The sequence below is a fragment of the Pseudoliparis swirei genome, chromosome 6 (assembly GCF_029220125.1).
Source record: "Pseudoliparis swirei isolate HS2019 ecotype Mariana Trench chromosome 6, NWPU_hadal_v1, whole genome shotgun sequence".
Lineage (NCBI taxonomy): Eukaryota > Metazoa > Chordata > Actinopteri > Perciformes > Liparidae > Pseudoliparis > Pseudoliparis swirei.
Genome location: NC_079393.1, coordinates 12,103,381 through 12,128,405, shown reverse-complemented (window position 1 = coordinate 12,128,405; position 25,025 = coordinate 12,103,381). Strand labels below are relative to the sequence as shown.

The window sequence follows — 25,025 nt, the reverse complement described above, 5'->3', positions numbered from 1 at the left end:
GACTAACAAGCTTCAGAGGGGCTGGCAGTTTGATTTTGTTACATTTGTACAGAGCCAGACTCATAGTTTCCGGTCCTTATTGCTAAGATAAACGAACCGGTGACTAGTTGCAGCTTCATGATAAGCGTAGAGGTTTGACATTAGAGTAACTTCCTGTCTAACTTTTCCAAGAATACAAATAAGCATTTCCGAAAATGTTTAACTATTTCTCTATACAAAAAGAAAATAAGATTAATTTCAATTGGTTTCCTTTACAATATTCTGTACTAGGTGTTAATTATTATTTCACATTAATAGATCTCAATTATTTCACTTCTCTGATAATAATAGTGAGCGATATGAGTTTGTTGTGGAGCCTTTAGCGTGACAATATCATCTTTAGACTGGGTTCTGAGTCTCGCCTGTCTGGACACAGTTGGAGCTTTCCTGTCTCTGTCTCTCTGCACCTACCGGTCCTCTCATAATAATAAAGCTGTTGCCAAGGTGCAAACGGTGGAACTCGATGTTTTATTTATTTTGTTCGCTCAAATGGATTTCCTAGCTGTGTGTCAGAACCTCAATCTGCAGCAGGGTCGACGCCCACATCATGTTTTCATGGATGTCTTTTTGTGAGTGGGTGGGGGTAGCCGTTACAATTTTATATCATTCTGGAAATCGGATAGCAGTTTTCTATTTCCACAGAAGCCATGATTCCATCATTCATTTTAATGTAGATGGCACATGTGTTTATACATCCCCTGGTACTACTTACTAAATGCATTTTTGTAATTTGTTGAATACAAAATATTTCTTCATAATAATATATAAATAATAATAATAATAACTGTCTTTTTAATTTTTAATTTGGGATTTAAAGGATGTCATGAAGCTTTCACACCACAAGTGGCGGGATTGTCTTTGACAACTAAATATTTTCCACCTTCTACGCCTCACTGCACGGGGACGTCTGCAGGTATGCTTGTCATGCTTTTTTGGCTCATTTTAATTGGGTTTCCCCCTGAAGTGTTTCCAGAAAGACGACGTGAATATGTATCAAAAAATGCTTCCAGATCAATTCAAAAGCTCTGTGTTTCTCTTGACGGCTGTTACTGAGCGAGCATGGGCAGGGCATGGCTGACGTCCCAGAGTCATGGCGGGGAGCTGGAGTCTGGAGAACCAGTATGTCTTCCTCTCCTCTCTCAGAGAGCTCTGTTTGTCACTTGCTATCACCGTCTGTCACGCCACAGAGGGCCGTGGCCACACACTCCCCTCACATGCATCTTTCCATCCTGACTCCGGTGGCATAGCGTTCCTTAACATACTCAGCACCTCAAAAGAGAAACATGTCATCCTTCTCTTCTCACACGGTGCTAAAAAGGCCCCGCTCCCCTCCGGGGATCTCTACTCTTCCTCTACCGATCGATCGTCAGAACCATCGCCTTCATTCATCTGCCTATCTATCCGTCTTCCTGTCTTTACGCCTTACCATTTGTCTCCCGTCTTGCTCACGGAGGATCTCTCGATAGCTTTAGTTGGTAATCAATATGTTCTGTGGCTCTTTTTGTTAAGGATATACATTTTACTATGGGTTTTAGTATGGAATGGTCTGAAAAGCAGGACATGCTGCAGCCGGCATGCACTCATTAATGCAGTGAGTGGAATCCCTCCCACTGATGCAAATCTATTTGTAATGTATGCAGCCTGTTTGGATTTTGCTTTCCCGAGCAGTTCCCTTCCAAATGTTCCTTAGATTGCTTTTTTCCTTCTGCATTCAACCCCCACACGAGGAGTATTGATCGTGCCCGTGCACTAATTATCCTGTTTGGCCTTAGATGTTTCTGTGAACCGGAGTCAGTCTTTGATCGACATGTCTGGATGTCTTGCATTCCCGTTAAAAGAAAGAAAGAAGACGTTTTGATCACAGACTGGAAAGGATGTTGGGATTCTGACTCCTGCACTTTGTAAAATACATGTGACGCCTTCTTAAATGACCAACATGTCTATCTGCAGTCACTTCCTGTGCCATACAATGAGCTCTTAAATTGGCTGATCAGCACTTACTGTATGTGTGGGTGTGTATGTATGAGGGCATTATTCACATATGCATGGATGCATATGTGAATATGCTGTGTGTGTGTGTGTGTGTGTGTGTGAGAGTGTGTGCACGCGCCTGTGGGCAAAAGTACAGGTCGGTACATCCTGCTCTGCCACCATCTGTGCTCAGGCAGGCAGCAGGCCACCTAATACACACTCACCCTTTTCCTTCCTTTGTAATATGAAGATGTCTTAAATTCTAAGTGACAAATATGTGCCAACGTGACGTTAATGACTTTGTGTTTAAATGTACAGTTTACTGCTATTGATGAGAGCTATGATGTGTTTAACTATTTTTCCTCAGTATAGGTGCTAGCAGGTGACAATTCATAGAACATTAAATAATAAATAAACTTGTGCACTCCAGTAGGTTGACTTGGAGAATACCTAAGGTCGACAATATATATGAAAAGACTACCACACAATGTAATCTTCACTTGCATTCAGAGACCCTTATCGGGTTCATTTGATCTGATAGCTAAATATTGTTGAATTCAAGTGAAGAAGACGGTATGTGGGAGTTGTGTTATTCTATTAATACAGAAACAATTAAATTGTAGCCGTTATGATTTTAGCGACATGCTTATTGTTTATTTTTCATCAATTTAACTTCAATAGCTCATTCTCAATTTCTGAGGGGATATGTGTCCATCAATATTTTTTCCCATTCAATATATGTCTTGAATTGACAATAAAAGTTTAATATTAAAAGTATAATTATCATGAAATCATGACACATGTTGATGCACCAGTGGAAATATGTCCACCAGCACACAGGGGGATCCATGACCTTAGATTGAATTATATATGTTGCACTACATTATGATTCCAGATACATCCTCACACTGAATGCATTTCCATGACTTAGAATTTCAGTTCCTTCTGTAATTGTCAGGAGTAATGGTGCTAGATTGGGAATCAATAAGGAGCCCAAGATACTGGTGACCTTTGTGCGCTCAAAGGAGCCCCGGCCCATGACATTTTCAGCTCAAAGGTCCCCATGGGAAAGCACTCATCTGGCGGTGTGTCAATGACACTCTTGTTTCTAAACCGTTCTCAGCCTGGCACCACGTATAGATGCATCCAAGGAGTTGTGCCTTGCCTGGACAGAGAAGGATGTCGCCAGATAGTAATCCAAACAGGTTGGAGACAGGTTAAGTAAAGATGCATGATGACATCAATAATTGAGTTTTTCGATAAAGTATGCAGATCTGCTTTATAGGCCCTAATGAGCAGACACATCTGTCTGCCTGGGGCATAGTGTGACCCCTGTGACCTCTCTCCAGCCGACTCCATTGGAGTCCTCGGCTTTGCACCGCTCCCTGTCCTCACCTGCAAGCGCCCTCCTTCTTTGGGTTCTCTCCCAGGGAGTACGGCTAAGTCGTGCTCGGTATCAGAGGATGCACACCCCACAGTGTCAATACCATCTGCCAGCTCCCCTTGGGGCAGCAGCCAGGTGCTGGGCACGCGCGCACGCCAGCTATATGGCACAACAGCACCGCGATCAGCCTCGCTGAGCCACCTGTTGATCACCCTGTCCTTTCATTCCGCCCAGAGACTCATTATTAACACTATAACACACTGTGCTTCATATAGATTCGCAATCTAATCATGGATTCAAAGTATGTTCACATTTTTGATGAATGCGGATAATTGCATGAAGCCAAATTGAGCTTTTGTCTTGTGTTGCTTAGCTCCGCCCCCTGTGTTTGCTGCAGGTCTCCCGGGTTGTTTCCCTCGAGATGCAGCTTGTGCCGAGCCACAGCTTTCCCTTTCTGGAACTATGCAGTGTGAACATGTGACTGAGCCTCAGTGGCTTTCATCCCTGCTATGTTTCTATATTGATACTTTTGATCTTAGAGGCTCAATTTATCCCAATTTTCAGTTGATGCTTTTTTGTTAAAAACCCAATGTATCCTTTTGCAACAATTAAAACGATATCTTATGAAAAGTTATTCCTCATTTATCACCATGAACACATGTCCATGTCAGCTCATTACACGCATACAGTCTTTTAAATGGCAAACTTACAATGACCTAAAAAAAATACAGCTCATATTCATGTCTTACTTGGTCGAAAATCTATTTTCCTTTTTAATTCTTTTTCAAATGGAGGCCTCCAGGTAGCCGTGGGGCCACAGGTCTCAATTCTCAGCTCAGCTACTAAAACAAATGTGCCCCACTTGCCTGAAGAGGGTACTAAACATACTTTATTGCTCTTTAATAATTGCTTTTCCACATTATTATCTTAATGTAGCCCCTTGTAATGGGATCTGAGAAAATGCCATTTAGTATCTCTCAGAATCAGAGTGAAGATCTCCAGTGAGATGTGTTTTGCCACCTCCGTGTCCCGGTCTGTCTCCCCCCTGCTGTTTGGCTCCTTTATGAGGTCTGATTCATGGGCAGGCTGGAGCCATATGATATTAATAGATCTCTCTTCAGCGGGATGGCACTCTTGTACGTTATGCTCGTAAGGTATTATGCTCTCGGACAATGATTCTCATAAAAGGCCTTCCCCAGACTCTCGCTTCACTTCTATACTGCAACTGACTGCAGATCTTTGCTTTCAGGCTGAGTTCCTTTATACTCTGCACAAAAATCAAGAGTTGCAACCAAAACTTGGCGTTGTGTTCAAGGTCACAATGTAAAGATGCATAGAGGGGAATTTCATGCATAATGTATGCAATATAACATTCATTGCTAATTAGCACTAACAGGAAAGGATGCCCCCAGATTTCCTCTGATTTTAGTCTCATTTGCATAAATATAATGGGACACAAGAGAGTGTAAAGCCCAACGTCTGTCCTCCCCTCCGGGAGGAGGAGAGGTGTTACTAGGATCTGGGTGCACAAGTGATAATTGTTCGAGATCTGTAATTCTGACGCCCAGACCATCAACGACATGATGTGCAGTGAACAAAGAGACGAGGCGAGCACACACATTCAGAATGAATACCATGAACCCGAAAGTGACGCAATGAAAAAAGATGACGCTTTTTTACTCAGTTTGATTTTTAAAACTGTGGAGATAATTAGTTTGTGTCCAAGGCACCAGTACAATTAGCTCCTTCTTTTAGTTTGACAGATGGATATTTTCCACTCCATTAAATGGGGAGACCTTCAATAAATGCTTGTTTTAGACAAATGTAATAATTATTCAAGATTGTTGGCAATTCGGATGAGAGCAGATTGAGATCAAACACCAGCGACTACCAGTCTTTCTGACTAAATGTAAAAGGCTTTGATGGAAGACTCTGTTTAACGTTTATGTTATCTATAACTGAGAATCATTAAAAAAAAAAGGGCTGAATAATAGTGATGATTTAGGGGTGGGGGTTGCAGTTTGAGAGAAGAGTGATGCATTATTCACAGAGGTGGGGGCCTTAAGTGCCAAATTAATCTGTTTTTTTCTTTCCAGTTGGATGGCAGAATAAATGGGCGCCGTCAGTCGTGCAGTAAAGTGCCACGCATTCATTTAGACAAGTGTTATTGCTGCACTGGAGCAATACGGTTTGAGCGAAGCAGGCCAGCCTGGTGGGTGGAAGCTGTGTAATTATCTCTGGTTCCTATGATGGCGATGATTGCTAAAACAGCAAAGTGGTCCCAGAGCACAGCAGGTGTGACGGTCGGGCTGCAGGTTGGTGGGCCTGTTGACGGACATGAGAGCACATGAGCGCTTGGGTTGATTGTGACTGAAAGGGTCAGGGCCAAGATTAGATTTTGGTGCATCTGTAATGACAATAAATAAGCACAAGAGCACACTGGTGGTTACGTGTACAAATACAGTAGCTTTAGTTTGTGATGTCTTCAAGGGAACCCTTTCAGCCTCAGGTCGTGCCTGTGTTACCTTCTCTTTTGCCATCAAGGAACGCATTAACAGTGTTTCTTTCAGCTCTGGATAATGATGTTGGAAATAGATTGGCGTTGACAGATAGGGTGTGGCCCTGATTAAGCAGACAAAGCAGATGTTGTATTTTCTCCCTTTCCAGCATTTATTCTAAGCAACTCTGACAACGTGCAAATGCAGAAACACAGACATCTGCCGTGTTTCAAAGAACCAGCAGAACGGAAAATGAATACTAATGTGGCTGGACCACATCTATCAGTCTGACATTCAAAAGAGCTCAAAGCTCCGCTTATTCTCTGATTCAGAGGAACATTTGAAACATGCAGGACTTTCGGTGGTGTGAGTCAGATCGTGGCTGTGACAGATGTTTGCCAAGAGATATGATTTCTATTGATGCTCACACGCTCGGACTGAAACATTTCCTTCATGGTTTAACTTTTCATTTTGAATTTCCTGTATCAATTTCTACAGTGGCTCAGCGACTATGGACAGACAGATACAGTAAACAAATACACAAAAACTGTGTTGTACAACACACACACAATGTACAGTAACCTTCAATACCATGCACAAAATACAGGACATGTTCAGTGAAAATACTCACCAAGTCAATAAAAAAACTATGTTTTTCACGTTGTCTCACGTCAGCCTGACGGAGTTGGAGGAAGATCTGTTCCTGCTCATACAGTTGTGTGGTGAAGACACTTTTTGAGATGATCAACGCTTACTCGGCTGACTAATGAGGTGGATTCAGAAGGGGCAGAGGGGTGGGTTGAACGTCTTTGTTAGACAGGCCTGCAGCCTCTTCTTTCGCAGCCTTGCTCCCAGGGGAGGCCTCACAGACTGCCTAATTGAATCAAGTGCACATAGTGCCTCCCCCTTCGCAGCTCAGTCCCTCCCCGTTTGAGAGGAGCGAGGAGGAGAGCTCTGGCTTTGATGCTTTTGTTCTCCTCCACCTCATGGACAGCGCCAGGGGGCTTCGCTGCTACTCGTTGCCCGCTGCTGGACGGAGAGGCTCATCATCACTGCTGCACTCTGACAGTTGCTATCTCTGCAGATGTTGTCACTGCACTCCTCTGCTGAGGCAGATGATTGGTCTGTTAGACTCCGCAACAGCATAAATTCACCATGAAAGATCGAAAGGTTCAATGGTCCATTTAATCTGTATTTGCTAGAACACAGAGTAACACCCCCACAAAATAATTCATGTCTCGGTGGGCAGGTGGCCGAGACGAGCAGAACAAACAAACGTGAAGAAGATGAGGACCGTGTGTCTGCGCATAGCTTAGTGCCTCGTATTTCCTCAGTGGCCGTCTCTCTTCTTCCCCAAACACGCCCCGACGCAGACTCAATGTCCTCGGTGCTCATCGCAGCTCAGCACCATCGTTTCAGAGAAGCAGATTGGAGTTGTGCTTCAAGGAAAAGTCTGCTGATGAGATGGCCTCCAGATGCCAGGTTAATGAAGGATCTGTTTGTGAGCCAACATTCAAATGGCAAGATGCAGAGCAGCGATTCCGGCTGGAGTCCGTCTCCGAGACGTATGCAACCTCATCCTGCCGGCCGAGCTCGGTTCGATAAATGTCATCTTATATTTCTTTTATTCATTCCATAAATGTTCTCTTGTGATCCAGTTTACAAACCGAGATCTGGCTTCCTTTTTAAATGGTTTCTAATACAGTGCATGGTAATTGGATTTTCTATCTTTGAATGTTTGTGTCATACTGAGGCCAATAGAGTTGTTGGATCAGCCAAACACAATTCCCTTTGTTTTTTTCTTCTAAATTTGGGCCATCCTTCAAAACTAATGTCTTTCTTTGATCCAAATAAGCCCATTTGTAGAACTGAATTGGCTATGAGTAAGGTTCCTAAGTATTCGTACAAGACTCCCTCTCCGGCCAGTAACTCGATCATAAAGGCGTTCCCGGGAAGCAGTATTGCAATGAACTTGGGTCAGATATGTCTAAGAGGCTAAAATGTGATTGTGGGGAACAGCTGGATTAGTGCAGCCAGTATGTATCTGCTCTTAATGATATTAGATCGGAGTCTGGAGAATACCTTCCAGCACACAGCTCTCATTTTGATGAGCCGTGAACGAGTTCCAGTCACACATGACACAAGAGTGCCACGCCCAGTCCAGCTCCCTGTACATCCTGCTGATAGAGTATCAATATGTTGTTGTATAAAGTTACAGCACCTCTGCTTATTGCATGCAACATCACAATATGATCTGGTTGAGTTATATATTATATTGATGATTTCACTCGCATGGACACACGTGTTAGCTTCATAATTTTAAAGTTATGTATTTTGAACTGCATATTGATTGTAAATCTACATGGGCTTTGAAAAGTCTTCTGACGGAGACTGATCAATATCCACTCTGATTACACATTTCAGATCAGGCCTATATGGTATTGATTTTGTGCAACTGCTGCCTCAAAAGCATCTGATTACTTTTTCTCCCATCAGTCAGAACAAACAGAAGCTCGGTGGCAGCAGTCCGGGAGATCTTCTGTGCATTAATACTTCCACTTTGCCTTTTTGTGACGTGTGACTGAAAGGTGCAGATATGAATATAAAGAAAATATGGAACGAGAGGAACATGACAAAGAGCATTGTTATACATATTGTCCTTTGTATGTGTTTTTTGTAAATGTTGGGGTTCCTCTGCTTTAATCATCTCTCGCTCCATCTACTGCGTGCTAAAATAAATTGAACCCTGCACATGATATTATTCAGAATTGCCGTGCATTTGATTGCTAAACTGGTTTTCAAGCATTATCACCACTGACATTATTTCAATAATAACATTAGGCATGTGTGAAATCCTTTTATGTGTTTGTTATTGACAGGGCTGTGGTACTCCCTACAGACAGGACCCCGGGTTCGGACGCAGCATCATGTATGCGGGCCGACTCCAGCAGAGAGGCAGTGTCCAGTAATTTGCGAGCCTCCCGCCGCCGGGGACTGTTGTGGTTTGAGAGTATTGCAGACAGAGGATTGGGAAGTGTGGACTGTGCCCTGAATAGTAATAAGCTTTACAGACGCCTTCCACACATGGAAACTTTGCAGTTGAGACGCAGCCGAGTGAGCGGAGTCTCTCACCCACAGAGGTTGGTGTCCATCAGCTGGTGAGAGATGAAATGGGGCCACAGTGACATCTGGTGGCTTTGTTTGCTCACTGTGCGATGTGTTGTTGTGCTCATCTGGTTTGGTCTTGACTACTTTGACCATTACAAACACATTGTCCAGTCAGAACGGACATCCAGTAATTTAATTTAGGTTGAAGCTGGCGATTTTAGCTGCTTCAGCTGAACTCTTAAAAGCGTTAAAATATATATTCTTCTAAATTATGACTTCAACCATGACGACATGGCCTCTCGTTTCTTCATAAACAGCCTTTCTGCCATGTTGTTGTGATTTCCCGTCTTTCTGTGTTGTTCCAGAAATGTAAGACTTTCTGTAGATAACGTAAAATCAACAAGGCTAACGGACATTTAGCAATATCTAGTTTACGCAAGTCTTGGATTGAAATGGAGGCAAAACCGAAGTGATCCAAGGTGGTCTTGAGACAAAAGCAGGAGGAATAGCTGTAGAGAAAAACAGGCATGTGTGGGAGGGAGGGAGAGAGGGAGGGAGGGAGGGAGGGAGAGAGGGGGGGGGGGGCGTTAACGTAGGCGGTTCAGTCTGAGTCTAAATACAAGCGCTGAGAGCTTTAGAGACCTTGAACATTGAGGGTCATCAAAAGCCAAGGTTCTGGTGGCTGTTGGAACGTGTTTATTATTACTGACATTTTAATCAGTGTTTCTAATGCACCGAAATACCAGAAAGAGACATTTATGTAAAGTTCCACTTTGACTACCTCACAGTTATTTACTGGGAACACATCTCTGCACAAAGCACTCCATGATTCTACATTTAGCAGACGGAGAATCATTAAACGGCTCTCACGGTGCTTATTTACTGCTCATTCCTCAGTTGTTTTCTTGTTCCTCCTGTTGTTCTCTGACAAGGTGGGGCCCGTGGGGGGGTGTAGAGCTCCTTGGCTCCGGTCCGGTGTGCAGGTCGGGTTGCTCCGTTTGAAGTGCCATGCAGGGACCTGTCTCTGTACCCGGCAGCCGGAGCGAACCGGAACCAATTTACGACTATTCTGCTCTTCCCACCTCAGCCAAAACGTGGAACCTCGCAGTCGCCTCTGATCTGAATCCAGAAGTGCTGCTGCGGTTGCGTCACAATGAAGCTGTTCCAGCAATGTCAGCTATTGTCTTGTCTTGTATCAGCTCAGCTCCAGCTCACGGCCGATCCTCTGTCCATCAACAGGGCTGCTGAATAACCAGCCTGCAGGTCATTAAAGAGCAGAGCATTGTCCTGCACACCAAATGAGGTTGAGGGTTAACTTCTCTATTGCACGTTCTGATCTGATTTTAGAAATGTAAATGAATGCTCAGTGTCCCGTCAGAGCCAAGTGCCTCTGCTTGTCTCGGTCGATGTGAAGCTAATGTACGTCTTTAACCCTCTGATGGACCCCCGGCTAATGCCATTAGTTCCTTTCTGCACATGACAAACGGTCTTCTCCAAGGTTGCAAAGAAGCTATAACTGATGAATGCATACCAGCCAATACTCTAAATAGCCATCTTCTCCACAGTAATGTACACACTGGTATGGGAGCAATTGGTGTGGTCATCATTTGGGTCCATTGACCCTTTTTTTATGGCAGTTGCTCTCCTGACCTGTTCTCCCATACCGGTTTCATCTAGATGCAGGCCATTTGCTTTCTCTAAGCCTCATAATCACATCAGTCTGACCTCAGACCTGTGTTTTCGGGAAGGGGTTTGTGGCTGGGTGTCGGCCCCGTTGCATCACTTGTCCTCTGACGTCAATCCTATCCAACTGACAGCCCTGACAAAATAGGGAGGATGCACAATGGATGCACAACAGGCGCTGTCTCATCAATCTTCATGCCCTTTTCAAAGCCTCAGACACGAGGTGGAGTGCTTTTAATTTAAAGCTAATATACTGAATTGATTTGGAGTTGTTTGTTTTTACCGGACAATCGTTGTTATAGCGACAGCAAGACTCTCAACTAGACGCCCTACTTCACAAAACCTCCTGAGATGTGTGTTGTTATAGTTTGTGTGTTTACTACTTCTATGCTGTTTCTTGCATATCTCTGTATCTTTTCCTCTTGGGGGTCCCTTTTGGGTACAAGCAACATTAGCATTTTGATGTTTCTCTGAACTACTCAACAGCAAGCTGGCTTCGGTAAATGTCAACTGGTGTGTGAGTCATTAAGCTTTGGTTGCATAGCTTTTTGGAAAGGTCATGTCGAGCCGGCGGGGGAAAGCAGTCACTGATACCGACTGTGCCGTGGACGCCGGGCTGCTGGTGGCAAGGCGTTGGGGTCGGTTGAGATTGCTTCGTTGTCCCCAGAGGCTCAGTCATCCTGCTTCTACATGTTTGATTAGGATCAGGGAATTCACAGGAAACACCAGAATGTACATGACAGTACACATTACAAATGCAATGGCCTCCATACATTATAGACTTATTTTAGTTTTGGGGAATGGGACTCATTTACTTCAGTATAAATTTAAAATTGTTGCACTTCACGGTTGTGTTTTCATTTTACACACATGGTAAAATAATCACAACGTTGTTCCCAAACGTTTGGATTTGTGACTGTGTCCCTTGTGCTGTTTCAGATGTCTATAAGTTGTCAGCAATATTTAGCAGAGATTTCCCCTCAACTTCCCAAAAAAGGTCAAACTATTCCGTGTATCACAAAAAGTTAAATTTCTTCAAATTGTAGCCAAGTGTGAGCAGCTTCTTTCCAACTCGATTATTCATCTCACCACCCATCAGATTTGGTTGTGTTATTTTGAGAAGTACAAGACTAAACCACCTAACTGTATATAAAATAGCTCTTTCGTGACATTTAAATGTCACTTGCACATTTGATACATATTCCCAATTAGTGTGATCAAGTAAAAATAAAATAAAGGTACCAACATGTGATATTTCATCTTTTTGTTTCCCCCACCTTCCTGTTATCACTGAGCTGTTTGCACTCAGTCACCCAGACGATGTATGAAGCTCAGGGCTCGCTCTGCTTGTTTATGGAGCTCTGTGGCATCGCGACCATAACCCTAATTGACGGATGTTGATTTACTGATAATCCTTGGCTTCGGTCTCACTGTGGACCGCATGAGGAGAGGACTTGGCTGCCAGCCTCACGTCCTTGAGTCAAAGCAGAGTGTTGCCCTTGACATACACCCCTCTCTCCATCCCGCTCTCGCTCTCTCTCTCTAGTGCAATATTATAAAAACCTTTCTACCCGCATAATGTCTCACAGCAGATGTGACTTTATTTTGCTGACAGGGCAATGATATGATTACATGGGGAGCGAAATGTCATTTTCTCAGGGGAGCCCAGTAATATAATTTTGGGTGACACATTTTGTCACCGCTGGTTGAAACAACAATTGATTGAAATTAATTACATTTATACAATTACAATAAATTACCTAAATGCATGATTACATAAATGCTTGTAAATTGTTACCAATTTGACCGAATTTGAACAGGAATTTTCTCAGATATAATTTAGTGCTAAGATTAATGAGGATTTGTATTATTTGGTGTGTAAATAGTTTTACAGACTTATGCAATATTGTTATATGGCCAAAGTCTCGACTGAATATCAATATTAATGAGGCTTTCAGGCATTTCCCCAGCATATCCTTTGTTCATTTATAATCACATCTCCATCCAAACACAGAATGTAGCAATATGAATAATCTAGAATACTTGTGAGCATTGAGAAATTACATTATTGTGCAAATTTCACTTCTCTCTTTTAATCCCATGATTTCTTGATGACGATCTCCACTGTTGCAGCACACACTTAAAAGAGGAACCACCTCACTGCCGTGCTCACGGGACCAGCTGTGTAAACCACTACAGCCTCATTTCTGTTGTGTTTTTGTTCCTCTTTCCGCTTCACTTCTCCAGCACCTCCTTACCTCGGTGTCTTTTAGCGCACTACAAGTATTCCCACTTTGGCTTGTCGTGTGTGGATGGCATCATGGGACGGTTGAGGAGGGGACGGTGCTTTTATAGGACCGAAGGACAGGGACGATGCCGAGGTCAACTGCCAGAAAAGAGTGAAGTTTGGTTCCGATGAAGTATTGAAAGGGAAGAAATAAAAGGTGGTGGACAGGAAAGGTGGAATATGTGGAGGTATAGAAAGCTCCTGGGAGCCGCCTTGTTCTGACAGGCTAATTGAAGCTCTGTGTGGCAGCCAGCTTTGAGCTGTCACTCCGATGAAGAGCCCATTTGCTGCATTTTTTCAGGCTGTGTGCTGAATTCTGATGATGTCACCAAAGACCCAGACCACAGACAGACACTGTCTTACTGAGACCCCCACATACCCTGCATGGGGACTCACAGCCCCCCTCCCCCTCCCCCCCACAGATAATACGTAACGAGGTCGGAGGCATTCTGAACACGAGCAGCGACTGCAGAACACAACATGTGGATGTGAATTATTTTGTAAATGTGTCAGGCGATCTCCTCCATGTTAATGTGATATTAGTCTCTGCGGGAAGTGTTTTCACTTGTACAGTCCAGGTTCTCCCATGTTGGATTAGAAGAGATTATGTCTTCTAGCAGAGCACATAGCTGCAAGCATCCAGTGAATTATTTATCATGAATTAAAGCAGTCAGTTCTGAAAATGTTTATCTAAAAACTGAACAAAGCTGTAACTGAGATTCAGTATTTATGCTCATGGTTCTAGTATTTAATTAAACTGAATTGAATTACCTGATAATTTTGGCTTTAGCTACGACATATTTTCACTTGGTCGTTGTTTGTTTAATGTTTTGGTAGGATGGGGTTAAATTCACTGTATTCAGCAGAATACCTTTTTTAATTGTTTCGAAGTGATGTTGATCAAGTATATACGGAGATTGTAACGCGAGCCGGCTCAGTATTTTATATAATTGATGAACTTCCCTTCCAGCTCCCTCTTTTATCATTTAGTCTCGATCAGATTTGGTGCCATCAATATATGACGATCTCAGCCTATTGAGCTCCCGAGCAGGAGAGTTATTGATCCATCGTATTGAAGGAGCTACATTTGCATATGTTTGCATAAACACTTCTTCCCCTCTTTCTGGAAAGTTGACAATTTGGAGATCCATGTTCTTTAATTTTGTATCCACCCTAATTTCATTTTTATTTTGTCTTTTATTATCAGACTCTCAGTGAGTCGAGTGAAGCTGGGAATAAATCCTTTCGAGGGACCGACAGGTGCTTCACATCAAGTCACTAAAAAATCATTATTCAGTCCTCATCAATCTGCTTATCAAGACTAAGACATAATTCATGGTATTTACTGAGCAGAACCCCCCTTTGATTCCATTGATCGTAACTTACACACTATACCTTCAGGTATAAAGATACGGTTTGATTGAAAGTAACAATATGTTACAACTCACAGTCCTTCATTCAGAATTTGATTTTAGTCAAATGTTTTAGCATCAAAATATACTGGGAATATAAAGTATTAATTGTGCAGATTGTACATTAGTGCAGTAATTGTGTATATGTAGTAGCGAGTTACTTTCCACCACTGCAAAAGATGTAAATAGATTGCTTTCCATTGTTTTGCTTTGAGCTCTGTTGAATATGAAACGCTAGAGCAGCAATCCCTCCTCGGCGTGAGAGTTGCTACGGCTTGTGTTGTGGTTACAGGTTCATTGTTCTGACTTGATGACAGAGCTTCAACTTGTACACCCACCATCAGTTGCTCCTCCGCTCTTCTGAGAAGAACTCTGCTGGATTTCTGTTGGATGAAGGCCTCGAAGAGGACAATACCCGCTGGCAACCGTGCGGCTATAAAGGTAGTCTCTTATAGTGTGGAGGTATGCGTGTTGGAGGGAGAGCCTGTAGGAAAAAAAATAGATAATGACTCTATCTCATGTCAATTCTTTCGATGGGTGCTACCTAGCAACCGTGGTCATTACGTGTACGTTGTATATGCAAGGCTCAAACTTGAAGGTCTTTAGGGCTTCTGACTGAGAGCTCTTTTGTAATAGAGTGGCTACTGTATGCATAATGATGTAACAGCCTTTATATTCAAGAGATGAAGAGGTAGAACGTGGCACACACAAGCACAGTGAGTGTTGAGAGGTCCGACAGCAGCCACAATGTTTTTGGGATAAAAGCTTTTCTGTAAAGACACAACAGGTAGTTTTAATGTCGCCATTGCCGATGCACGGCAGTCCTCCCACATTGTTGTAGAAGCCTGTTCAGCATTGTGCTCAGACAACTCACAGCCAACATTGGATTGCGGTTTCTGTTGTGTATTTGATTCTTCCCTGCTACAGATCAATCAAATTATAACTCAATATATAGGACCATGTAAGGCTGAGGATGTTCCTTGGCTACAAACAGATTTGAAAAAGGTGGTGTTAATAATAGTTATGTTTGTTTCAATTATACCCCACAAGGTCGCACACCCTATTGGAGCCCTTAATAAACATTACAAAACATAAATAACATAAGTCCTGACTCATTTTAAAGGGATATCACTGTAAAGTATACCGTCAACACCGATCCCAGATATAGAGCATGTGGTAATGTTTTAGAGCTGGGGTCTGCGGGAGCAGAACAAAATCAATGCATCATTTTCTGAAGCACACTTCTGAAATGATAATAATAAGCTATTCTCATTAATTGAAGTATCAAGCTGATAAAATACCACTTTAAAATAAGTTTTTTTGTGGTTAAAGATGGTCAAACTGACCATTCTGGTGATGCTATTTCCGATACAATTTCTCGTCCAGTGTGAAGATGCATCTTATCAATGAAGACAATATTTCTCATCTTCTGAAGGTTGGATACGACCTCCCATCCCATGATGCCCTGGCAAAGATCCTACCAAATAGCCGCTATCCTTTCAAGGGAGCGAAGGCTGAGCTGCCCAGAGACCAGGAGAAACCAGCTGAGAGGCCCGAGGCGTCACAGGCCAATAAACCCGACATAAACCACACTTATCAAGTACATCAGTCACATAAACGGTAAGAAAGACTACAACTACATTAACTACATGCAAGAAGCAGAGATTCATCATTATGATCATTGTATGAATAATATTTTCTGTAAGGTGAAAACAAAAAATGTCCTGAATTAATTTAGCTCGTAACTTAGTTGTAATAACTGTGTTCATGCTTTAGACCACCTCTTCATGACTTTGAGGATGATCCCAACATGGCAGAGATCACAGACCTCCAAACGAAGGTGATTGAACATGATCAATACTTAAACCCTTGAATAAATGACTGAAGCAACCCCCATTGTCACGCTTAGTTAGTGAACAGCGACATGATGGCAGAGACGTACAGTTGGGGGTCAAGATGGCAGATAGTCAAATAGATTATGTGAGCTTTGTGGCTGTAGCTTTTTCTTTATAATGTAATTCATTCATTTACATTTGCTGCTTAGATTTGTGGATTGATTAAATGTTTGCATGTTCATCCATGTAGATTTTATGTTACTTTATGGAGATTTTTATTTTATTATAGAAAGCAGAGATCTAGGTATTCATTTAATTTAAGTTTCATAGTTTCAGTGCATACATTTATTGTGCATTACTAATAAAATTGTAGATACAAAATAATAATGATCCTGGAATGGAAAAAACCTAATTACATGTCGCATCCTAATTAAATCCAGCTGCCTTCGCTCTGTGACGGGTTGCATGACAGCAAGGCCGCTTTCATTTCTTCAAATCCCCCAGCGAGGGGAGGAAACATCCAGTATTCACCGGCAGAGACAGAGACTCTGCCTTTTATTTTTGACACATGATGGGACTTTCCAGACTCATCACAGGGCGCCGGCCGTCCCATCAGGCCTGTGGGCCCCAGCAGAGAAACCATCTCATCTACAGTCATGATTGTCACCTCGCCCCCTGCCCTTTCAATTAGATGCTCGATTTCACCCTTGCGTCCCACGGGAGTCACAACCACACCATCCGAGATTGGAATCCCCTAATCGTCGCCCCCTCCTCGTACATGCAGCTGGACCCTGCTCTCAGTCTCAGTCTATTCAACGTGGTAGAGGAGTGTGTGGCAGAGCAGAGAACAATGAACAAGCGGATGCTGCTAGCCTTTCACTCGAGCACGTCCTGATCACAGAGCTCTGCAGGAATATCATTCTGAAGCTGAAGTCAGTGAGAAAGTATATAATACATATATTTTGTATTTTTGTATGTATTATATAATGTCTGTCTTAGTTTTGCCTTTGCTTTGACAGAAGGACACTCCGTCAATGCACAAGTAGGATTCATCCAATAACCTGCTTAGAGCTCCCGTGACCAAGAGGCTTCTCAGGATCGGGTGTTTTGGTCCCTTTGGACTTGAGGAGCCGGAAACAGGAATTAATTGTAACCAAACATTAGAGAATCGGTTTCAAGAACGCCACACGTTATGCCGTAATGTTCTCTTTTGGCATCCAGTTGTCCCATTTCTCATGTAACTTGTTTATCCACACCGAAGAGAAATCAATTATTCACTGAGACGCTGAGACTATGTGATAAACTGCTCATGCAAAAGGTTTTTGCTACGGGGATGTTTTTATACTCTCTTAGTTTACATAAATGTGTTATTGACTACATACTGGGGCCTCATTTTCAAAGATGGGGCTGAAGAGACATCTAGTGGTGGTGATCACATCGAACTACTCGGCATAAAATTGGTCCCATCTTATAATATAAGATACTAAGACAGTGGTGCAGTGCAAATATGCTGGAATAAAGTTTGATTTGCTAATGTAACAGGATGCCTGGATATGTACATATACATGTCAAATTACAGTATATTCAGTAAATACAGCAGCTTAGATTTATATTTAGTAGTGATATGTAAATGTTACACTAAATATTAAAACAATAAAATGTTAGATACAGAGTAATTGAATCAAGAGTGAGGGTCTGGTTGTTGTCGGGGGCCCTCAGCGCCTTCCAGAGGGGAGACATGTAAACCGGTTACCCGCCTGTTACCTGAATCTGGAGGTGAGGTGGTCTTTTGTTTGTCCCGTTTGATGGCTGGTCCAAACCACGGAGGGATGCAACAGATTGGATAATTGCAATGTAGGAATTGATCAGCTGCTACTGAGGCGGGTTGAACTTCCAGAGCTGGCGCGGGAAGTTCATCCTCTGGTCGAGGTGTTTCTGGCTATTTGATTCCAAATGACCTTGAGGTATTCAATTGAGTTTGTATTTTTTCGTCATCTCCTCCTTTCACGCCATCCTTGAACGGCACACATGAAACTCAAACTGGGACAATTTAATTATGACATCTACGGAGGATTCACTTTAAAGGGATTCAGTTAGTCTTTTATTATTATTATTATGAATTGCTATACCAAATATCCCACTTGAAGCAACTGGCGTTCTCCCCATTAGGAGATGGAAAACTATCGTTCAGCCATGAGTAAAATGGCTGAAGACATCATTGCACTGAGGACCCGGGTGGTGACGTTGGAGGCAGAAAACAGTCGGCTCCACACTGATCTGTCTCTGCAGCAGGACCACGGCCCACATCTGCTGGAGGACGCAGACATTGACGTCATGACCAAGGCTGAGATTGTTGACCGTTTCGGTAAGCTCCAGCAGAGCACTGGTTGAATCGTCCACTCCTCTGCATCCAACATGTCAAAACCATGCAAAAGTAAATAACTTGCATTATTGTACCAACGGTTCTGCAGACTCATTAACTTTACAGTCCAGCCAGCAGTCCATGTTGTGATGCATTTCGGGGCATTTCATTGGCCGATGAAGCTGCGATGGGGAGAGGTGGCTCACTGTGTGTTTGCTAATCCTTGCGAGTGTCTGTTCCCCAGCAGACTGTTCGTTTTGTGATAAGTCGGCTCATTTAGGCCACGGACCCTGATAAGCTCTGTGGGTAGTACATCCCTTATCTCCTGAAGGACAGTTTGTGACCTTCAGTGAAAGGATGTTCCTGAAGGTTTCGCTGCTGGCATCAAAGCAAAGGGACCAGATTGGCTCCCATCCAACAGACACTTTATTACATTTCTAAAGCTTTAATGATGGTTGTTTTGATCATGATTGTTCAAATGTCTAAGCCTGTCATAATAATAAGTCATGGACACTTTAGTTTCATTCTTTACAAATTAAATTCTCAGCTTTGATCTACGTAACTTCCCCTTTCTGATTTCAACAGATGAATGTTGCCAGAAAAACAGCACATTCCCACACTGATTTATGTTCCTGTGTACGATTTGTGTTCCTGTTTTATTTGAAGTCTCTCTGAAATTCAAGCTAGCCAGTGAGACCAGTAAGGCTGCCTCTCAAAGGGACAGGATCCAGCAGCTGCAGAATGACTTGATCAAGGTTAAAAGATACACACATAAACACACACACACACATACGTTACACAAATACAATTTAATGAATTCACGTCAATGTGTACCTAGTAGGCCTATAGGTTTCTACTCTATGAACATGTTTTGTGCGTTGTGCAGAAGAACGACAGTGAGAAGCAGCTAATGCAACTGCAGAGAGTTCACCAGCTGCAAGCGGAGAATCTGCAGCGCCACCAGAGTCACCGGGCAGAGATGACGACGTTGGAGGTCACAGTGAAGCAGCAGGAAAAGGTGAACTGCAATGTGTCCCCTCTGCTCCGACTCGTACACCCATCTCCATCACAACGGGGAACGCTTCTTTCTTTCAATAACAGCTTGAAATGTTCCGATTACCTCCCGTGGACTTTCATCCCCTTTTTTCAGGTCATTGAGAAGATGGAGAAAGCATTAGATGGCAAACTCCGAGAGAAGAACAAACAGCGTGTCGTTAAAACGCTGGTGGGGAAAAAGCAAAGAGGTCAGTGGATTCGGTGTGGTAAAGAAACATTATGTTTAAAAAAACAACTAAAAAAACAATTGCAGAAACCAGAAAATCTCCTCCTACTGTGAAGGGGACACCGGCCTCCCAAAGGAAGAGAGCGAGTTGTCCCCGGCAGCAGAAAACAGTCGTCTCCGAGGAGAGCCGGACAGGATGCGGCGGCAGCAGGCAGCACAGGTACGGCTGCAGCCGAGTGGACAATCCTCATTAGGTTGGAGGATTTACTACAGTTCAGCGATGGTTTGGGGAATATATTTGTGTATGTTATTGTACCACCCCAATATGGCCTTGCAGTTACTGACATCTCAAATTGTCTCGTCGTGTTCCCCTCAGACCAAAGAATCCCTGCCAGTCGAGGAGAAGCTGAGCTTACTCAATAAACTGGAGACGGCCGAGGCGAGAGTCCAAACGCTGGAGGCTCAGGTGAAAACATAGATAATCTATTTGCTTCATTAACTTAGGGATCACTCATCAGTTTATCATTTGTGGCAAGGCGGAAGTGAAGCGAGGCGTTGCATGTATTCCAGCTGGAGGAGAACTGTGAGCTATGGGGCCGACAGAAACAGGGAATGCTGACCCAGCTGAGTGAGCACAGGCACGGCTTTGTCCGGACATCCACCACAATCCTGCATCATGTTCCTTCGGTCAGTTGAGTGCAGTTAGCGTTCTTTTTACACAACACATACTGTGCATACATATTTATATTTGATCTGCTTCTTACAGAGGGCTGTATCATGATCGTTGTATCGGCAAAGCAGACGGAAGCAGCGGAAGTCAAATGGTCGATAAATCATCTCAACTTACAAACACACAAACAGTTTTCCTTCAATTAATGTTCCAAAAAAGATATTTTCTAAATTAATATACGTTTATATTGTTGTAAAATATGTCATAAAATGATATATTACAATACATATTTTAAATCAGTTGTATTATTTTATTCATCACAGTTTAGAGTTTATATTTTGTCATTACACACTTGGGGGAAAAAGCACAGGTTTTTTATTATATTGAACACACACTGCACATTTTCATCCTTGTTCAAATGACTCTCCAAATAAGAAACAATATATATATAATTACTATTCACTGGTTATTGATTTACTGAGGTCATTTGTTCTTGCACATTTTTGGCTTTTTCTTTCTTAATGTTTTCAACATCTCAGATTGGAAGATTGTCTTCAGTGTTTATACGTGGTGGTGCTTTGTGAAGCCCTTCCTAGAAATGATCCTGGCTTATCATTCGCCACCACAGACTGTCTCTGTAAACTTGGCGTTACCGACTAGAATGTAGAGGCTTCAAAGTCAAAATTATCGGTTTCTCTGGCAAGAGAATGAGCTCAAAGGTGCTCTGCACTTCCACGTGGCTCTGTTTCTCCACTCGGAAGTTCTCAAGCATCTGCAAACACAGAAGATAACGCACACCGTTAATATGCAGCATTAATACGCTGCAGAATGCTCTCTAATCTCTAAATATCTCACATGGATAAGGAAGAGTTGCATCTCCGCCTCGGCTATTCTGCGTCCTAAACACTGCCGGGGGCCGAAGCCGAAGCTCAGGCTCCTGAAGTAGTGCGTCTCTGTCCTCAGCCAGCGGGACGGCAGATACTGCTCCGGACGAACGAACACTTTGGGGTCTCGGCCCATGGCATACAGTCCTAACTGAACCAGAGTCTAAACACAGAGAAACAAAAAGAGCTGAACAGGGCTCCGACACGATGCTTAACTCTGGCTGAGTTTCTATAACAATGCTGCAATACAAAAACATTTCATATTTTTAAGAGCCGCTCACCCCAGCCGGGATGTGGTAGTTTTGAATAATGATATCGTGTGTGATGTATCTTTGCAAGCTCACTGCAACTGGGTGTAGCCTGAGGAATCAGAGGGGGAAATCTATATTAAAGGACACTTGCAAGAATATGGCAGAACTTGGTAAACTACAAAAGGTCATTTTCGATAAATTAGTGGAAACGATTTCCCAAACATCTAACATCTCTACAGTGTCATTACATATCGGACACTGCCATGTTTCACACCTCAGGGTTTCCTTCAGAGCTCCTTTGACCAGTGGAATCCGCTTCAGCATATCCAGCAGGTCTCCCTGGCTTTCAGCCCGGGCTGCGGTCACCTCTGCTCTCAGCTCCTCCTGGAGGCTGGGGTGCCGAGCAAGTTCATACAATGTCCACAGCAGCGTGATAGAAGTCTGAAACGCACACGACAAATTATGCAGGAAGCCAAAAATAAGTCATATTCTTGAGAATCAATCAATAAATATATAGATAGGTGTTCTTACAGTATCCACTCCTCCAGCCATGAGCTCAGTGATACTGGCCTTAATGTCTTCAATGGACAGCTTGTCCAGCATGAGCAGGCTAGCCAAGACTCCTGGGTATTTCTTCGAAGTGCCATCTTCCTGACGTAACTGCCTGTAGATGTTGTGAATGCAGCGGTCCGCTGACGCACCGAAACAACATCAACGTAGTAAGACACAGCTCCACATGCAATATGCAAACATAAGAAACAGAAAATGGGATATTCGAGTAACAGAAGTGAGAACCTCCTGGTGCCGGTGATAGCGATACTTAAAGGCTTCATCCTGTTTGTTTCCTCGAGTCCTACCTTGGTTGAAGATCCCATCCCAGGCCTGCACATGGTCCCGCCACACCTTGGCTCCAATCCGCCTCAACAGAGCAGGAGGGATGTACAGCATGGGGGAGGTGGTCTTGAACACCAGGGTGATGCAGTCAATGAAATGTTGAGCTTCAGGATCGATGTAGTCCAGCATCAGACCGAGACGCTCCCCATACAGAACGGAGCTCACCGCTGTGAAGAACAGACCCAACGTGAGACAAAGACCAGCGGTGAAAAAGCACTGAGCTACCCAGGGAGTGAGATACATTCTTCATAGAGATAAAAGAGGTTAAAGTCGTACTCACACTCCAGTGCATATTTAAAAAGCTCTTGAGAGAGGTCGGTGGTCCATTTGTTCTGGCCAGTTTGCTTGATCTTTTTGTGAACTCTGGCCACAAAATCCTGCCCCACTTCGTCCAGCAAAGGCACAAAGTTCTCCAACATCTTCGGGGAAATCACCTCCTTGTTGAGAATCACACGGTTTGATTTCCAGTCCTCTCCATTCCTGTGAGAAGACTGGACGTTAACTTCGACTCGCAAGGAAACTCATCGGCACTGTAACATTTATTAAACCGTAGGTTCCACTAAAGTGTCCGATTTTTTTACATGTAGAACGGGATAATTAGAGCACATACTTTAATAGAACTCCATATTTGAGATTCCTGAAGTCTCTGTATGACGTCCAGGGTTCAACTTTCAGCCTTCTGGGATGATGGCCCTCCGCTTGGAACAGGATCGCAGCATCTTCAGGGTTGATGATGTTCACACTTTCATAGTAACCTACTTTTTCTCTGACAGACAACAGAAGGATTAGAAATGCCATTTCAGAGGTTTTGTTTTTAGAAAACATGACCTTGTGGATATTGTCACAAATGCTTAGATGCAAAAAGTTTTATTTCGACCAGAACATTAATTTCAAACGCAAGTCATTTGTTTTGTCTACTTGTCTTACTGTTTACTTAAGATAGACCTTGACAAGAAGTGCCATGTAGAATTATTGTATTTAATAATGATGCCTTGCGTACCTGTAAATGGGTCCAAAAGTGTTGAAGTTCTGTAGCATGATGCGGTGAAGGTTTTTGAAGCCATCCAGTTTCCAGAAATTATACAAGTTGGCCACCCCATTTTTCCACAGTCCAGGAATCTCATTAAAAGGCCTGACGGTGCTGCTGCTGTGTGAGTCCACCTGTCGGACCACCGGCATGCTGCTGCCGCAGCGCACACCTGTTGTCAGCTCTCCTATCCAGGGCAGGGACACCATCACGCGGCTGCGCCACAAACTCCACCTGGCCATCCCGACAACACAAATGCTCACTCTGCTCTCTCTTCAACAGCTTCGCTGGCTCTCCCAGGGACATCTGGTGCAAAACAAGTAGGCTGGTCTAAATAGTCTTCCCCCCTTTGCTGATCAAGGCTCTCCGGTTGAACAGCGCTGCCTATCAGTATTTACCACAGTGTGTATGCAGCATTACTCACTGAAGATGTCATCTTGTACAGCACCCTGCAATCATCAGTATGTAAAAAGTGAGACTATGCCGACTCACATTAGGCCTAAAGACCGTCAGACGGTTTGTGGTCTTTGTAAACAAGCATTTGCTTTGATTTGTGAAGAAAGACAAAACCATAAGAGAAACTCTGTTTATAGCATATGTAATTAATAGTGCTGTGAAAAATAACGCGTTAACTCAGTTAATCCAATTACAGGTCTAACTAGTTTTTTTTTTAACGCATTTAACGCATGCGCAGAATGAGCTTCCAATCCGTCTGTTGTTGGTCGTTGGGACGAAAAAAAAGTCACTTGCAAAATGAGCTTCCAATACACCACTTCAATCTGAACTCTGTCCGCTCTCATGCAGACGGTCTGTTCATCGGTAATGATCCTTCCGCAGGTTCACCTCCGGAAACCTTGTTACGACTTTTACTTCCTGTAGATCAGGGGTCTCAACACGTCGATCGCGACCTGCCAGTCGATCGCGGCGTAGTGTTGGTAGATCGCATGACATTAAAAAGATTGGCCCGCCCCCTGACATGTTCTCTAGAGCACGTCTTTGTTCTTTTATTAAACTAAACGTCTGTTGTTGATCGTATCTCCACAGCAGCATGTCATCTCTGTCTCTACGCGTTGCGTTAACACTTATCGATCTCCGTCTGGCGCGCCACAGAGCTCCGTGCGCGCGCATCGGGACCGAGCAAAAAAAAAGTAACTTGTCAATCTGTCCACCTTTAGATTGTATCATGGTGGAGTTAATGGTTGACAAACAAGAGAAAAATGCTCTGTTTAACCCTCCTGTTACCTTTACATTTACTAACATATTTTACCCTCGGGGTCAATTTGACCCCAGCAATTAAAACCTCCAGAAAATTATTAGAATTAATATTGTTTCCCAAGTTTAAGTGTGAGGTACTTTATGTTTGTTTGTTGACTACCTAAATAGCCCTTTAAATAAATAAAAAGTTGATATTTCTGATATGTTTGACACAGTGAAAAACAGCCTGGGGTCAAATTGACCCCAAAGAACACCGACATTAAACATTGAATGGGGTCAAATT

The 25,025-nt window shown here is 43.2% G+C and overlaps 2 protein-coding genes across 4 annotated transcripts in view; one reads left to right on the top strand and one right to left on the bottom strand.

Moving 5' to 3' along the window:
* The window catches only part of ccdc33 (coiled-coil domain containing 33), a 26,691-nt gene extending 5,762 nt beyond the window's left edge, over positions 1-20,929 (top strand). The window contains exons 2-12 of one of the 3 annotated variants that reach the window (XM_056416654.1): positions 14,675-14,823; positions 15,818-16,002; positions 16,159-16,222; positions 18,387-18,582; positions 19,246-19,334; positions 19,466-19,597; positions 19,730-19,823; positions 19,918-20,021; positions 20,178-20,267; positions 20,372-20,488; positions 20,568-20,929. In XM_056416654.1, coding sequence (XP_056272629.1) covers positions 14,773-14,823; positions 15,818-16,002; positions 16,159-16,222; positions 18,387-18,582; positions 19,246-19,334; positions 19,466-19,597; positions 19,730-19,823; positions 19,918-20,021; positions 20,178-20,267; positions 20,372-20,488; positions 20,568-20,582 — 1,137 coding nt within the window. In that variant the 5' untranslated portion in view covers positions 14,675-14,772 and the 3' untranslated portion in view covers positions 20,583-20,929. Of the gene's footprint in view, positions 1-14,674; positions 14,824-15,817; positions 16,003-16,158; positions 16,223-18,386; positions 18,583-19,245; positions 19,335-19,465; positions 19,824-19,917; positions 20,022-20,177; positions 20,268-20,371; positions 20,489-20,567 lie in introns of all 3 variants that reach the window. The other 2 variants (XM_056416653.1, XM_056416655.1) reach the window with 2 other exon arrangements.
* On the bottom strand, positions 20,768-24,833 carry LOC130195235 (cholesterol side-chain cleavage enzyme, mitochondrial). The gene is made up of 9 exons (XM_056416652.1): positions 23,501-24,833; positions 23,111-23,266; positions 22,781-22,980; positions 22,464-22,667; positions 22,138-22,298; positions 21,881-22,047; positions 21,637-21,715; positions 21,327-21,518; positions 20,768-21,243 (listed from the first exon to the last, which is right to left on the bottom strand). The coding sequence occupies exons 1-9, from the start codon at positions 23,767-23,769 to the stop codon at positions 21,121-21,123; spliced, it is 1,551 nt and encodes a 516-aa protein (XP_056272627.1). The 5' UTR covers positions 23,770-24,833; the 3' UTR covers positions 20,768-21,120.
* Between the last annotated feature and the right edge of the window lie 192 nt (positions 24,834-25,025).